The sequence below is a fragment of the Myxocyprinus asiaticus genome, chromosome 1 (assembly GCF_019703515.2).
Source record: "Myxocyprinus asiaticus isolate MX2 ecotype Aquarium Trade chromosome 1, UBuf_Myxa_2, whole genome shotgun sequence".
In the NCBI taxonomy this organism is placed as follows: domain Eukaryota; kingdom Metazoa; phylum Chordata; class Actinopteri; order Cypriniformes; family Catostomidae; genus Myxocyprinus; species Myxocyprinus asiaticus.
In genome coordinates this window covers 15838422-15854367 of record NC_059344.1, presented here as the reverse complement: position 1 = coordinate 15854367, position 15946 = coordinate 15838422, and the positions used below count along the sequence as shown (strand labels likewise).

The 15946-nt window shown below is 38.7% G+C and overlaps 1 protein-coding gene across 3 annotated transcripts in view; it reads right to left on the bottom strand.

Annotated features, from left to right (window-relative positions):
* Positions 1-15111, bottom strand: part of LOC127450463 (EH domain-binding protein 1-like protein 1) — a 69421-nt gene extending 54310 nt beyond the window's left edge. For all 3 annotated transcript variants that reach the window (XM_051714624.1, XM_051714714.1, XM_051714795.1), the window contains exons 1-4: positions 14870-15111; positions 7766-7823; positions 6918-7013; positions 5685-5738 (exon numbers count right to left, since the gene is read on the bottom strand). In XM_051714624.1, the coding sequence (XP_051570584.1) occupies positions 5685-5738; positions 6918-7013; positions 7766-7823; positions 14870-14973 (312 nt within the window). In that variant the 5' untranslated portion in view covers positions 14974-15111. The remainder of the gene's footprint in view (positions 1-5684; positions 5739-6917; positions 7014-7765; positions 7824-14869) is intronic.
* Between the last annotated feature and the right edge of the window lie 835 nt (positions 15112-15946).

The window sequence follows — 15946 nt, the reverse complement described above, 5'->3', positions numbered from 1 at the left end:
AAGTCCAAGAGCATCCCATGCGCAGCTTTCCTGCAGAAGAATGCAAATTGTCTGCCAGTATTTTCTGATAACATGCTGCATTCATCTTGCCATCAATTTTCACAAGATTCCCCATGCCTTTAGGGATCACACACCCCCAAAACATCAGTGAGCCACCACCATGCTTCACAGTGGGGATGGTATTCTTTTCACTATAGGCCTTGTTGTATGGTTGTGTCCATAAAGCTCTATTTTGGTCTCGTCACTCCAAATTACAGTGTGCCAGGAGCTGTGAGGCGTGTCAAGGTTTTGTTGGGCATATTGTAACCGGGCTTTTTTGTGGCATTGGCGCAGTAAAGGCTTCTTTCTGGCAACTCAACCATGCAGCTAATTTTTGTTCAAGTATCATTGTATTGTGCTCCTTGAAACAACCACATTGTCTTTTTCCAGAACAGCCTGTATTTCTCCTGAGGTTACCTGTGGGTTTTTCTTTGTTTCCCAAACAATTCTTCTGACAGTTGTGGCTGAAATCTTTCTTGGTCTACCTGACCTTGGCTTGGTATCAAGAGATCCCCGAATTTTCCACTTCTTAATAAGTGATTGAACAGTACTGACTGGCATTTTCAAGGCTTTGGATATCTTTTTATATCCTTTTCCATCTTTATAAAGTTCCATTACCATGTTACGCAGGTCTTTTGACAGTTCATTTCTGCTCCCCATGGCTCAGTATCTAGCCTGCTCAGTGCATCCACATGAGAGCTAACAAACTCATTGACTGTTTATACACAGACACTAATTGCAATTTAAAAAGCCACAGGTGTGGGAAATTAACCTTTAATTGCCATTTAAACCTATGTGTGTCACCTTGTGTGTCTGTAACAAGGCCAAACATTCAAGGGTAGGTAAACGTTTGATCAGGACCATTTGGGTGATTTCTGTTATCATTATGATTTAAAAAGGAGCCAAACAACTATGTGATAATAAATGGCTTCATATGATCACTATACTTAAATAAAAGACAGTTTTTTGGCATGATCAGTCATATTTTCAAAACCAATGCCAAAATTTCTGCCAGGGTATGCAAACTTTTGAGCACAACTGTATACTTTGTTAGTATTTGGTAGCATTGCCTTTAAATTGTTTAACTTGGGTCAAAAGTTTTGAGTAGCCTTCCACAAGCTTCTTACAATAAGTTGCTGGAATTTTGGACCATTCCTCCAGACAGAACTGGTGTAACTGTGTCAGGATTGTAAGCCTCCTTGCTTGCACATGCTTTTTCAGTTCTGCCCACAAATTTTCTATCGGACTGAGGTCAGGGCTTTGTGATGGCCACTCCAATGCCTTGACTTTGTTGTCCTTAAACCATTTTGCCACAACTTTGGAGGTATGCTTGGGATCATTGTCCATGCGACCAAGCTTTAACTTCTTGGCTGATGTCTTGAGATGTTACTTCAATATATCCACATAATTTTCCTTCCTCATGATGCCATCTATTTTTTGAAGTGCACCAGTCCCTCCTGGAGCAAAACACGCCCACAACATGATGCTGCCACCCCCATGCTTCACGGTTGGGATGGTGTTCTATAGCTTGCAAGCCTCACCCTTTTTCCTCCAAACATATTGATCGTCATTATGGCCAAACAGTTACAATTTTGTTTCATCAGACCAGAGGACATTTCTCCAAAAAGTAAGATCTTTGTCCCCATGTGCACTTGCAAACTGTAGTCTGGCTTTTTTATGGCAGTTTTGGAGTTGTGGCTTCTTCCTTGCTGAGCAGCCTTTCAGGTTATGTTGATATAGGACTCGTTTTACTGTGGATATAGATACTTGTCTACCTGTTTCCTCCAGCATCTTCAAAAGGTCCTTTGCTGTTGTTCTAGGATTGATTTGCACTTTTCGCACCAAACTACGTTCATCTCTAGGAGACAGAATGCGTCGCCTTCGTGAGTGGTATGATGACTGCGTGGTCCCATGGTGTTTATACTTGCGTACTATTGTTTGTACAGATGAACGTTGTACCTTCAGGCATTTGTAAATTGCTTCCAAGGATGAACCAGACTTGTGGAGGTCCACAATCTTTTTTCTGAGGTCTTGGCTGATTTCTTTTGATTTTCCCATGATGTCAAGCAAAGAGCCACTGAGTTTAAAGGTATGCCTTAAAATACATCCACAGGTACACCTCCAATTGACTCCAATTAGCCAATTAGCCTATCAGAAGCTAATTGGCTAATTGTCTAAAGGCTTGACATAATTTTCTGGAATTTTCCAAGCTGCTTAAAGGCACAGTTGACTTAGTGTATGTAAAATCCTGACCCACTGGAATTGTGATATAGTCAATTAAGTGTGAAACAATCTGTCTGTAAACAATTTTGGAAAAATTACTTGTGTCATGCACAAAGTAGATGTCCTAAATGACTTGCCAAAACTATAGTTTGCTAATATGGAATCTGTGGAGTGGTTAAAAAATGAGGTTTGGGGGGACTGGGTAGCTCAAATCAACTCAAAATCAAATCAAATCACTTTATTGTCACACAGCCATATACACAAGTGCAATGGTGTGTGAAATTCTTGGGTGCAGTTCCGATCAACATAGCAGTCGTGACAGTGATGAGACAGTACCAATTTACAATAACATCAAATTAACACAACACAATGTAAACATCTGATATACACATAATTACACTCAACAATATACAAATAATAACATACATTGTACAGTATACAATACGCACTATATAGATACACATTATTCAATAAAAATAAAAAATATAAATATATAAAAAAGTATATATAGTATATATAGAATGTACAGTATTGTACTGTATTGACATTCAGCTGTCGGTTGATAGTCAGTTGTTAAGAGAGAATATAATATAATAATAATATAATCTATGACAGTCCGGTGTGAGATATAAGAGTAAGGGTAATAAAGTGCAGTGCTGATGTATTTGATCGTGAGAGATCAAGAGTTCAGAAGTCTGATTGCTTGGGGGAAGAAGCTATCATGAAGTCGGCTGGTGCAGGTCCTGATGCTGCGATACCGCCTACCTGATGGTAGCAGTGAGAACAGCCCATGGCTCGAGTGGCTGGAGTCTCTGATGATCCTCCGAGCTTTTTTCACACACCGCCTTGTATATATTTCCTGGAGGGAGGGAAGCTCACCTCCGATGATGTGTCTGGCAGTTCGCACCACCCTTTGCAGTGCTTTGCGGTTGTGGGCGGTGCTATTGCCGTACCAGGCGGAGATGCAGCCAGTCAGGATGCTCTCTACAGTGCAGGTGTAGAACCGTGTGAGGATGTGGCGGTTCATTCCAAACTTCCTCAGCCGTCTCAGGAAGAAGAGGCGCTGATGAGCCTTCTTCACAATGACTTCAGTGTGGATGGACCATGTGAGTTCCTCAGTGATGTGGACACCCAGGAACTTGAAGCTGCTGACTCTCTCCACTGGTGCTCCATTGATGGTGATGGGACTGTGTTCTCTGTCTTTTCTCCTGAAGTCCACCACAAGCTCCTTTGTCTTACTGACGCTGAGGGAGAGGTTGTGCTCCTGACACCAGTGTGTCAGAGTGTGCACCTCCTCTCTGTAGGCTGTTTCATCATTGTCAGTGATCAGACCTACCACCGTCGTGTCATCAGCAAACTTAATGATGGCATTGGAGCTATGTGTTGCCACACAGTCATGTGTGTACAGGGAATGCAACAGTGGGCTGAGAACACAGCCCTGTGGGGCTCCAGTGTTGAGGGTCAGTGATGAGGAGATGTTGCTGCCTATTCTAACCACCTGGCGTCTGCTTGACAGGAAGTCCAGGATCCAGCTGCACAGCGAGCTGTTTAAGCCCAGAGCCCGGAGTTTCTCATCTAGCTTGGAGGGCACTATGGTGTTGAATGCTGAGCTGTAGTCTACAAACAGCATTCTCACATAAGTGTTCTTTTTTCCAGGTGGGAGAGAGCAGTGTGTATTGTAGATGCAATGGCATCATCAGTGGAGCAGTTGTTGCGGTAAGCAAACTGCAATGGGTCCAGTGATGGAGGCAGCACAGAGCAGATATAATCTCTGATTAGTCTCTCAAAGCATTTGCTGATGATGGGGGTCAGAGCAACAGGACACCAGTCATTTAAACAAGTTATTTTTGATTGTTTTGGAACAGGCACAATGATGGATGTTTTAAAGCATGTGGGGACTACAGACAAAGAGAGGGAAAGGTTGAAAATGTCCGTAAAAACACCAGCCAGCTGGTTCGCGCACGCTCTGAAGACGCGGCCCGAAATGCCGTCTGGGCCCGCGGCTTTGCAGATATTCACCCGTCGGAAGGATCGGGTTACATCCGCTACAGAGACGGAGAGTGAACTAACCTCTGTAGCTTCAGCCGCGAGAGCTCTCTCCGCGAGGGCGGTGTTATTTCCCTCGAAATGAGCATAAAAAGTATTTAGCTCATCCTGGAGAGAGGCAGCGGTGTTCATGGTGGAGTTTTTATTCCCTTTAAAGTCCGTGATGATGTTAATTCCCTGCCACATGCTTCTAGAGTTGGTGGTGTTAAACTGTCCTTCAATCTTGCTCCTGTACTGGCGTTTTGCGGTTCTGATAGTTTTTCGGAGGGCATAACTGGCTTGTTTATGCTCCTCCGCATTCCCGGAATTAAAAGCGGAGGTCCGCACATTAAGTGCCGCGCGATCGTCGCTATTAATCCAAGGTTTCTGATTCGGATAGATCCGTACTGTTCTAGTCGGAACCACATCCTCTACGCACGTTCTGATGAAGCACATTACGCTATCAGCATAAAGCTCGATGTCGTCATCAGAGGCGGACCGGAACATCTCCCAGTCCGTGTGATCAAAACAGTCCTGTAGCGTAGAGTCTGAGCGAGTAAAGACGCTGACTACCACCCCTGGAGTCATGAGTTTGAATCCAGGGCATGCTGAGTGACTCCAGCCAGGCCTCCTAAGCAACCAAATTGGCCTGGTTGCTAGGGAGGGTAGAGTCACATGGGGTAACCTCCTCGTGGTCTCTATAATGTGGTTCTCTCTCTCGGTGGGACGCGTGGTGAGTTGTGCTTGGATACCACAGAGAATAGCGTAAAGCCTCCACATGCGCTATGTCTCTACAGTAACGCGCTCAACAAGCCACGTGATAAGATGCGCAGATTGATGGTCTCAGACACGGAGGCAACTGAGGTTTGTCCTCCGGCACCCGGATTGAGGTGAGTCACTACGCCACCACGAGGACTTAGTGTGCATTGGGAATTGGCCATTCCAAATGACTTAAACCTAAGTGTATGTAAACTTCTGACTTCAACTGTAATTAAAAACATCTGTTTTCAAAATTACTGTCTCTTGTTGTAATAGCAAAATAGAAAAACTGTGATGGAAATATTGCAAAACAGCAAACAAAAAACTACACATGCAAATTTTTAGCGATGCTTTGGCACTTAAAACTAAAACAAATCTTATTGGTGCTGTTAAGTGATTTTTTCTTGTTTGAATACCATGCATACAATGTCCCTACTACCTGACAGATATCACTGAAATAGGTGTCCTGAGAAGTCACACTGTGTGACTGATAACCCTAGGCTCTGTAGCAAAACGTCACTTCTAATTTTTTTAGAATTGCTCTCATTATTCTTTGAGGTACGCAAAAAGGCGTTTTTTTTGTTTTTTTGTTGTTGTTTACAGCTAGCAAAGTATGATTACAAAGTAGATAGACTCACATTCTCTATGATAAATGTCCAGTCTTTGTCTTCAAATTCTTCTGCATTTGAATCCTTAAGGAAAAGTAAAATTACTGAAGTTGGTTGCAATAAATTCGGATTGTGTTTATAACTTTGAGAAATGTATAACAGGTTTACACTCACCAAGCACTTTACTAGGTACACCTGTACACCTACTAATTCATGCGATTATCTAATCAGCCAGTTGTGTGGCAGCAATGTATAAAATCACACAGATATGGGTCAGGAGCTTCAGTTAATGTTCACATCAACCATCAGAATGTGAAAAAATTTGATCTCAGTGATTTGGACCTTGGCATGATTGTTGGTGCCAGTCAGGCTGGTTTGAGTATTTCCGTAACTGCTGATCTCCTGGGATTTTCATGCATAACAGTCTTTAGACTAACCCAGTTAGTGGCAGTTCTGCAGACAGAAATGCCTTGCCGATGAGAGAGGTCAACGGAGAATAGCCAGACTGTTTCGAGCTGACAGAAAGGCTACGATATCTCAGATAATCACTCTGTACAATTGTAGTGAGCAGAATAGCATCTCAGAATGCACAACATGTTGAACCTTGAGGTAAATGGGCTACAACAGCAGAAGACCATGTTGGGCAATTTACTAGGATCATAGTGTTCCTAATAAAATGCTTGGTGAGTGTATATTACAGATATCGGTAACACTTTACAATAAGGTTCCATTTGTTAACATTAGGTAATGCATTAAGTATCATGAACAAACAATTAACAATATATTTGTATAGCATTTATAAATCTTTGTTATTGTTAGTTAATAAAAATACAATTGTTAGTTCATAGTGCATTAACTAATGTTAATAAGTACAATTTTTTATTTTAAAATGGATTAGCACATGTTAAAATTAACATTAACTAAGATTAATAAATGCTTAATAAGTATTGTTCATTGTAATTTCGTGTTAACTAATGTTGTTAACTAATGTTTACAAATGGAATCTTATTGTGAAGTGCTTTCCAGATATTTATATATTTATAAAACATATCCAGCCATTTAACATAACATACAGTATAACATATCAACCACATTACATGGTCCAGGTACAATATTATTACCAATAGTTTGGTTATTCATTACAACAACAAAAAATGAATGTACACAAATGAAAAAAATGTAAGTACAGCATCACAAAACTTCTCTTTTTCTTGTAAAATACAAGGCATTATTACTATAACAGTGAAGTAATGCTTGCGGCACCTTAAACAGAGTGACTGTAATGTCCAAGCTCTCAGGAACCTGCCAGACCACAGTCCCCCTGTATGGATTCTTTATACCTGGTTGCCAGCCATGAAGCTGAGGATGAGGATGAGAATTAGAATAAATTAGAAAGGAAAATAAAACTTAACAAAGCTGTTAATAACTCAAATAAAAAGCAGAATGTGTATTCCCTGTTGAATGAGACAGCATACAAGTTGCCAGGACAAAAATTATGGATATTCTTTTGTATGTATATTTAATAATAGTCTACAGTATAGGCAAAGATTAGACTTTATATACAGTATGTCTAAGCAATCAACCAAATGCATCTGTGATATGTGTAGAACCAGTTCTGTTAAAATTATTACATCACACAGCTAACAGCTGTTAAATGTATGTGCTGAGAGGGAGTATTTGTTCTTTCTGTTGCACAAACACTCCTCACTGTGCAGTTACTGATGACAAGCAGAAATGTTTAGACTTGTCCTCCACTGAAAACTTAGTAAAGATTCAATTTTGAGAAAACGACCTGGCATCAACAGCAAAATGCTATTAATTGTAATGTGAAAATTGCCTAAATGTGTTACAGTTACCAGTGGCTGATTTGAGATTAAAGTCCCAGGCATCTTACCAGAAACTCTACAAATGTTCTACTAACAGAAATGTTGCCGGTGTTGAGATAGGCTTGTTAACGCAGAAGTCACTGAGGCTGAACAATCATAGCTACACTGCAGTGGCATCTGCTGTATGAAAATAACCACAGGTGTATCTTCATATTTCTTGAAAGCTATAAAGCTATAAATAGTGATTTGGGAACAGATACTCTAAAACCCACATCCTCCTTTTACCTTGGTGCAGATGCGTCTGTTTCGTCTGGTCCAAACCACTCGCAGTTTGTCTGGCTGCCTGTGAATAACAAATAACCCACAAATACACAATACAATATAGAAACACACTAGTTCCTGTTCCACACTGGCATTACATCCAACATCTTATTATTTGGCCTGTTAAGCAGGCATGTAAAATTGCATGAATCAACACATATTCTTACTATGCAGAGAATTTGTGAATGTAAAATGACTTGTGAAACAGTAACATGTGAAATTATCATTTCACATATAGAAGTCCCTGTGAATTGATTTAATGAGGTCAGTCTACATACTGTAAGCATGATAAATGGGACTAACATCATGTGCACTCAGTTTGGTTATTAGGTTACTCATCTGACCCACATACAGGAAGGCATTAGCTGGGTTAATTTGGTTATGAACACTTGCACTTCATGAGCAAGTAAAATTCTAATTTGCACTCGATGACAGGTCAGAATATCAAATATTTCTACAATGAAATCATCCCGGTTTATTGGTAATCTGATATAATAGTAGACCACTAATATAAATAAATGTGACACATCTTAAATATGGCCATAAGCAAAGCATGTTTTTGAATTAAATTAAGAGAGTAGTGTGCTTGTGACTACATATTATACAAGGGATAGTTCAGCAAAAAATGAAAATTCTGTTATCATTCACTCACCATCATGTTGTTCCAATCCTGTATGATTTTTTTGTTTGCCATGGGACACAAAAAGAGATTTTAGAAAGAATGTAAACCTTTAACTTTCATTGTATGGAGAAAAAGATGCAATGAAAGTAAATGGTGACTGACGCTAACATTCTGCCTAACATCTCCTTGTGTCTTCTACAGAAGAAAGAAAGTCATGTGGATTTGGAACAACATGAGGGTGGGTAAATGATGACAGAATTTTCATTTTTGTGTGAACTAACACTTTAAAATTAGAGTTCACCCAAAAATGAAAATCTCTCACCATTTACTCACCCTCATGACATTCCAGATGTGTATGACTTTCTTTCTTCTGCAGAACACAAACAAAGATTTTTAGAAGAACATTTCAGCTCTGTAGGTCCATACAATGCACATAAACCACATAAACTTTTTGGAAGCTCCAAAAAGCACATAAAAGCAGCATAAAAGCAATCCTTGTGGCTCCAGTGATTAAATCCATGTCTTCTGAACCGATATGATAGGTGTGGGTGAGAAACAAATCAATATTTAAGACCCTTTTTACTATAAATCTCCACCTGTGACCAGGCCTGACCAGTCCAGTAGGTGGCAATATGCCCAAAGAATGTCAATTGCCATAAAAACAAAAGAAAAAGAATGTGGAAGTGAAAGTGGATATTTATAGTAAAAAAGGACTTAAATATTGATCTGTTTCACCCACACTTATCATACCGCTTCCGAAGACATGGATTAAACCACTGGAGTCTTATGGATTACTTTTATGCTGCCTTTATGTGCTTTTTGGAGCTTCAAAGTTCTGGTCACTATTCACTTGCATTGTGAGGTCTTACAGAGTGGAGATATTCTTCTAATTATTTTTGTTTGTGTTCTGCAGAAGAAAGAAACACACACATCTGGCATGCCATGAGGGTGAGTAATTGATGAAAGAATTTTCGTTTTGTGTAAACTAACACTTGAACAACAAACTGGTACAGTGGAAATAGATACAGCAGCTGATGTAAGGAGGGTTTCTATTCAGGGCGAGGGACGTATAACCTGAAACATACTCCACTTTTCCCCAGTGTGTTTACAGTCAAACTGCTCTCTCTCAATGGAGGGTGTGGTCTCTCCTTACACTTACAAGATTATCAGATCAACTGTTTAACTTACACACATTTACTCACCCACATGCCAATTCCTAATGGAAGTGATTTTAGTGGTTTCAATGTATTCTCTGTCAATGTCTTTAAACTGCTTTCTGTTTGTTTCCAATCCCCTTTATGCTATTCTGTGACAAATGAAAGATTGCTAGAAAGATTGATTTGACACTGTTTGCGCTATCAGTGTATGGTGTGATAACACAGCAGCACAAGCTGAGCAACCATCCACTGTTTAAATATGCAGATGTCTATGAAATTCTTTCATGCCATTCAGGATACAATCTGTGGCTTCTACTTGGTTGTGGCAAAAAATTCAGCAACATCACAACACAAAGTTCCAAATTCAAAACAGAATACATGCCACATAAATTATCCTTGATAGTGATGTTATGACAACAACTCCATATTATCATAATGCTATGAACATTATCATGAACTTGTGTTCTGTAAGTATTAACTGTAAACTGTAAGCATTCTGCAACTATTCAGGTTTGTGCAACAAACACAAATGATACCTCAAATAGTGTGGCTTATTGAGGAGAGGTGCGCTATTACTCTTCTAAGCGATCAGACAATTTTCACCTTGGGTCTGGTGGATATTAAAACAGGCCAAAACATTTCCACTGACTTACATTGAAGGTACCCAGGTCAGAACAATTTAGAAATCACAAAGCAACTAAAAACCACTCAGAGCACCTTAGCAACTGCATAGCAAAGTCCTAGCAACCACCTAACCCTAGCATCATGCAGTGACTTTTGCATGGTCAAGCACCATTCACATTTTCTTTGGAAACTGTACTAGTTGCATCTATTTTTCAATTGTATCAATCTAAAAGTTTCTTTATATAAAGTCACACTCATTGCAGTATGTAGACTGTGGCAAATGTGCACAAAAGCAAGTCCAAGTTAATTACTAAGACACTATACTAACTATATATTTATATACAACATTAAAGAAATTTAAATGGAGATATCTTTGTGTTTTGTCCTACAGAGCAAAGTATTTCTTTGCATGGCATCCCAAACAACCCACCTGTAACATCAATCCTTCAATTCCACACCCGGAAAACTGCTGATCAGTCAAATGATTGGGACATAACGTGCATATATAAAATAATTTCCTCAAAGTGATGAAACAACAAATGTCAGGCAGTAGATTTTGTCTGTGTATGTTAACATGGTATCTGAAGTCATAATAAAGCAAAGGAAAGGTGGAGAGACAGAATTGTGGGCCTCTGGGTCTCGTTTTGCAGGGCACTGTCGGCAGCAGCTGTGTGAATGGGTGCGAGAGGCCAAGCAGAATGGTGACAGAGTCATGAGGTCCACAGAAATAGACTGGGAAAAAGCGCAAGTATTGATATAAAGTTGCTGAAACACTCTGTCATAAAATTACATCTATTCAAATGCATAAAAAGGAATCAATGTTTGTGGCTACAAAGACTATTTAGACTTCAGTTAATATATGATGCTATGATTAAAATCAAGTAAATGTTAACTATATTCTTATATAGCTTGTGTATATAATGTACAACAATAATCAAACTTAAATCAACATACAAGATTTGTTTGTAGACATTCTATCATTATATTTAAGTTTGATTAATGCAGAATTTAAAATGTCACATTGTTTAGAGATGGATGTGACTGTTCATCATTCAAATAAAAGCTGAGTCATTTAATTGACAGAACTGAACAGCTGCTCTGAGGTCAGTCCTTGTTGAGTCATGTGACACCATGAGACGCACTGTCAATGGACCACTGAGAGAGTTAAAGTGACCTCATCATCACAGCATAAGCTAGTCGATTCTCCTATCTCCTATCTATATTTATTTATAAATAGCAGTGAAATGTTAAGGCATTTATATCCAAAATGGCCATTGCATCATAGAACGTATGAAAACAATCTATAATAAGAACAAGAATAACATGTGAATAACATTCCACGCATGCAACTGCCTCTTACCATTGAATTTTGTCAGTAGTAGCAGCATGAAAGGCAAAATTAAACTAAAGTATGTACCAATTTAAAATTGGCAACAAAGCTCCCATGTAGTGTCTCAGAGTGCACTGTAAAAATGTTTTGTGAGTAGAGGTAACCTAAAAAATGTGCTTCACGTGGTAACATCTAAATTAATACGTTTTATTCAGTTCAAAAATATTATTTAACCTGACTACATTTACCTGAATAATTAGGTTAAGGAAAGCCTTTTTTATGGGTTAGATAAGAAATAGATCCCTGAAGTAACAACTGCAGGTTAACACTTTTTTCTTGAGTGCAAGTACTTTTGCCTATATGTGAATGTATATTTCATTAACATATTCACATATTCTCTATTCAGTCAAGCAAATCCACGTCTCTGGTAAAGTGTAAGGAATTACGTTCACTTGTTTGTGTGGAAAACCTGGAAATTGGTTGCAGAGACCAAGAATGCAATATGCAAAATTTCAAGTATTTCCTTATAATCACTAACTAAACAAAAGAGAGTAGTGATCCTGTCTTTGTTGCAGGATCACTATTACATTGACACCGTTTACAGATAATAACAATGCAGAGCCCTTGGTCTATGAAAATGTGAGAATCATCTGGTCGTGCTTTGTTCTGATTATGATCAAATACAGTATGCAGACATTAGGAGAAGAGCTTTGCTGCATGCATAACAACTCCCTTCAGCCGTGACTTTATTCACAATATAGCATGACATATTGTACCTTATTAAAAAATTCTTCCCCCTGCCCAGTAGATGGTGATATGTATGAAGAATGTGAATCACCAAAAACAAAAGAAGAATATTGTGAAAGTGGAGTTTGATAGTAAAAAGGACATAAATATTGTTATGTTTCTCACCCACACCTATCATATCACTTCAGAAGACATGGATTTAACCACTGGAGTCTTATGGATTACTTTTATACTGTCTTTATGTGATTTTTTGAGCTTCAAAGTTCTGGTCACCATTCACTTGCATTGAATGGACCTTCAGAGCTGAAATATTTTTCTAAAAATCCACATTTGTGTTCAACAGAGGAAAGAAAGTCATACACATCTGGGATGGCATGAGGGAGAATTTTCATTTTTGGGTGAACTATTCTTTTAAGTACAGCATTTAAATAATTGCAGATTTAGATTAATTATAACTTTCATGGAAATAACAGCCATATTACTTTTTTATTACATATTTTTATAATGTCTGCATATTGTTTCTTAAATAGGAAAAAGAAAACAAACACGATATTGGATGTCCTTTAGAGAAAAGACAAAAAAAAAAAAAAAGGCTGTCACAGAAGTAAAATATCACAGAAGCACAATTGTTGTTGTAATAGGTAAGGAGGGTAATTATTAGGACAAATAGATCAATCAATATACACCTCTTCAGATCACATAGTAATCAAACCCATAAAAATGAGTTATGAAGAGCAATAAATCAGCAAATAGAAGAAACTACAAGGCTTTAAATACAAGACAAATGCTTAGCATATAAAGTGGCAGATACACTAAAAAAAAACAATTTTTAATTCACATTTACTGGTTTAATTTAAGTCAAAATTATTATTTAATTTCATTATTATTTAAGGTTTCTGAATCAACCTGAATGCATTAGGTTACACCATCAAAACAAATTTTAAGCAGGGATGCAAACCCAATTATTTTGTAAAATTATTATTTGCCCCAATTATTTGGTAAAATTATTAACATTTTTCTAATTAAAACTTGAACTGGTTACTTTAAGCCTAAACACTTAAAAAAGGGAAAATAAAACAAAAAAAAAACTTTAAATGCAACAAACAATGCAACTGAAAATATACATCTGGAACACCTGCCGACTTTCTCACCTCTCATGAGTCTGCATCCCTGTTTAAGTGTTAGAACACATGGGCATCCAAAGCAAGATCATGTTGGACAAGTTGCTTTGTCCCTTTCTGACTTGGCACCAAATGGGACACATATCGGACTTCCTGTGTGATTAGTTGTCTTATACCACCAACCCCAAGCAGCTTTAAATCAATGGGGGGCATTGCATTTTCTATATTGACTCTAGGGCAGAACTTGAGTTTGATTGACCACAGATATGGTAGTAGGGGAAGATGGGGAGGGAAATCCGCCAGGGTTGTTGCCTTAATTTTGACATTTAACCTGAACATCAACATTTGTGGGATTTATTTTGAGGTTAAACGATGCAATTTTTTTGTCACTGGATAATAGTCATTTGTGAATTTATATCACATTACTCATTATTCATGAGCACAGTATTTTATTTAAAAAGTAAAGTTAGATGCTTGGAGTAAGATGAGCCCTCAGAAATGGGGCAAAATCTATTCAGGATATGTTGAAGTTGTTGTTATTTTTATTTAAATAATGTTTCATTTTGAACGGTACATTCTTCGTCGGACTGGGTGGGTGTGGGTGCCACCAGACACTTTGCCACCTTGGCAAAGGGGCAGTGGACTTCCATAAGAGGGGCACCTCATCAAATAGGTAGGGGCTGGAGCTCCCACAGCCGCCCCCCTCTTCAGGTGCCTGATGCCACCCTTTCCCTTTTTTTTAAATAGGTAATAAATTTATTCTAGATGATGCATCATCATCCGCCTGTACATGCTCAACTCATATCTAAATATTTACCAATTTATCATTGAATGCACATTGTTCTAAAGGGGGCGTCTAACCCCATCTTCCCATCCATTTTCAGATCTTTTAAAGTGAAAGACTGAAATGTGAAAGATTATGATTAGTGCTCAGAGCTCCTTATATCAACATTTATAACACCTTCCCATCCGAGACTGCTTTAAAGAGTATCACATCAAAAGTGCCTGTGTCTTAGAAGATGCGCTTCAAGTGGAACATTAAAGTACCCTAAATGCGTGCAAACTGAAAGTAAAACAGAACTACGATGATGTAGTAGTAACACAACTCAGACCTAAACGAAATGAGCTTGCCAGAGTAAACAAGCACACGGGTACTGTACTTAAAGCACAATTATGAATGGGAAAATTCCACTGAAAGAACGGATCGCGTGAAACTTAGTGTCAGCGCATATACAAAGCACGCGACGCGATAAACAAGCACTCCCATTAAAATAAACGAAACGAGTCTGCCTTCACTGCACGCGCTTCTTTGTTATGTTATGTCACGTCTATTGATATCGCTCGCAAGATGGAGATAAGCAACCTGTGTCAGCTTCGTCAAACTTACAAGAAATGTTGAACAACGTGCTGGCATTGTTGTTTCATCAATAAGTATCTAGCAATGAAAAGTAAAATCATATTTCTTACCACTTCTTCGTGCACTCTACGGTGAGTTCTTGAAAGGACGCCGCAAACTGAAACTTCGACGCTCTTTTGCCCGCGCGCTGAAGTCTCTTCCAAACTGATGTCATGACTGCACTTACACAAGACAATTCCACATAAAAGCGTCTGATATGTTAAAATACATCTGAGGAATTGCTGCGTCACATCTCTTCTGGATGGCAGCTCAGAGCGCGCCGCCTCACTCAGTTCACACGCGCTCCAAATGTCAAAGTGAAGGAGGAGAAGACACACCAGGGAACACATTAACCATCTACTTGGGTTAAACTGACATATGCTGCACCCACCTGTCATTCTGAAATAGCTGGGAAAATACTGTAGACTTAAGGGAACACTAGGTCACCAATTAATCAATGGAATAATCAAATAAATTGAAGAAGTATTGTGTGTGTGTGTGTGTGTGTGTGTGTGTGTGTGTGTAATCAATAAACGTTATTTATTATTGTGGACATTTTAATATAGCCAACTTAATATTATACTATGTACAAGTATACTGCTATCCACATACAGTGCATCTGGAAAGTATTCACAGCGCTTCACTTTTTCCACATTTTGTTATGTTACAGCCTTATTCCAAAATGGATTAAATTCATTATTTTCCTCAAAATTCTACAAACAATACCCCATAATGACAACGTGAAAGAAATTTGTTTGAAATCTTTGCAAATTTATTAAAAATAAAAAACAAAACAAAAAATCACGTACATAAGTATTCACAGCCTTTGCTCAATACTTTGTTGAAGCACCTTTGGCACCAATTTAAGCCTCAAGTCTTTTTGAGTATGATGCTACAAGCTTGGCACACCTATTTTTGGGCAGTTTCTCCCATTCTTCTTTGCAGGACCTCTCAAGCTCCATCAGGTTGGATGGGGAGCGTCGGTGCACAGCCATTTTCAGATCTCTCCAGAGATGTTCAATCAGGTTCAAGTCTGGGCTCTGGCTGGGCCACTCAAGGACATTCACAGAGTTGTCCCGGAGCCACTCCTTTGTTATCTTGGCTGTGTGCTTAGGGTCGTTGTCCTGTTGGAAGATGAACCTTTGCCC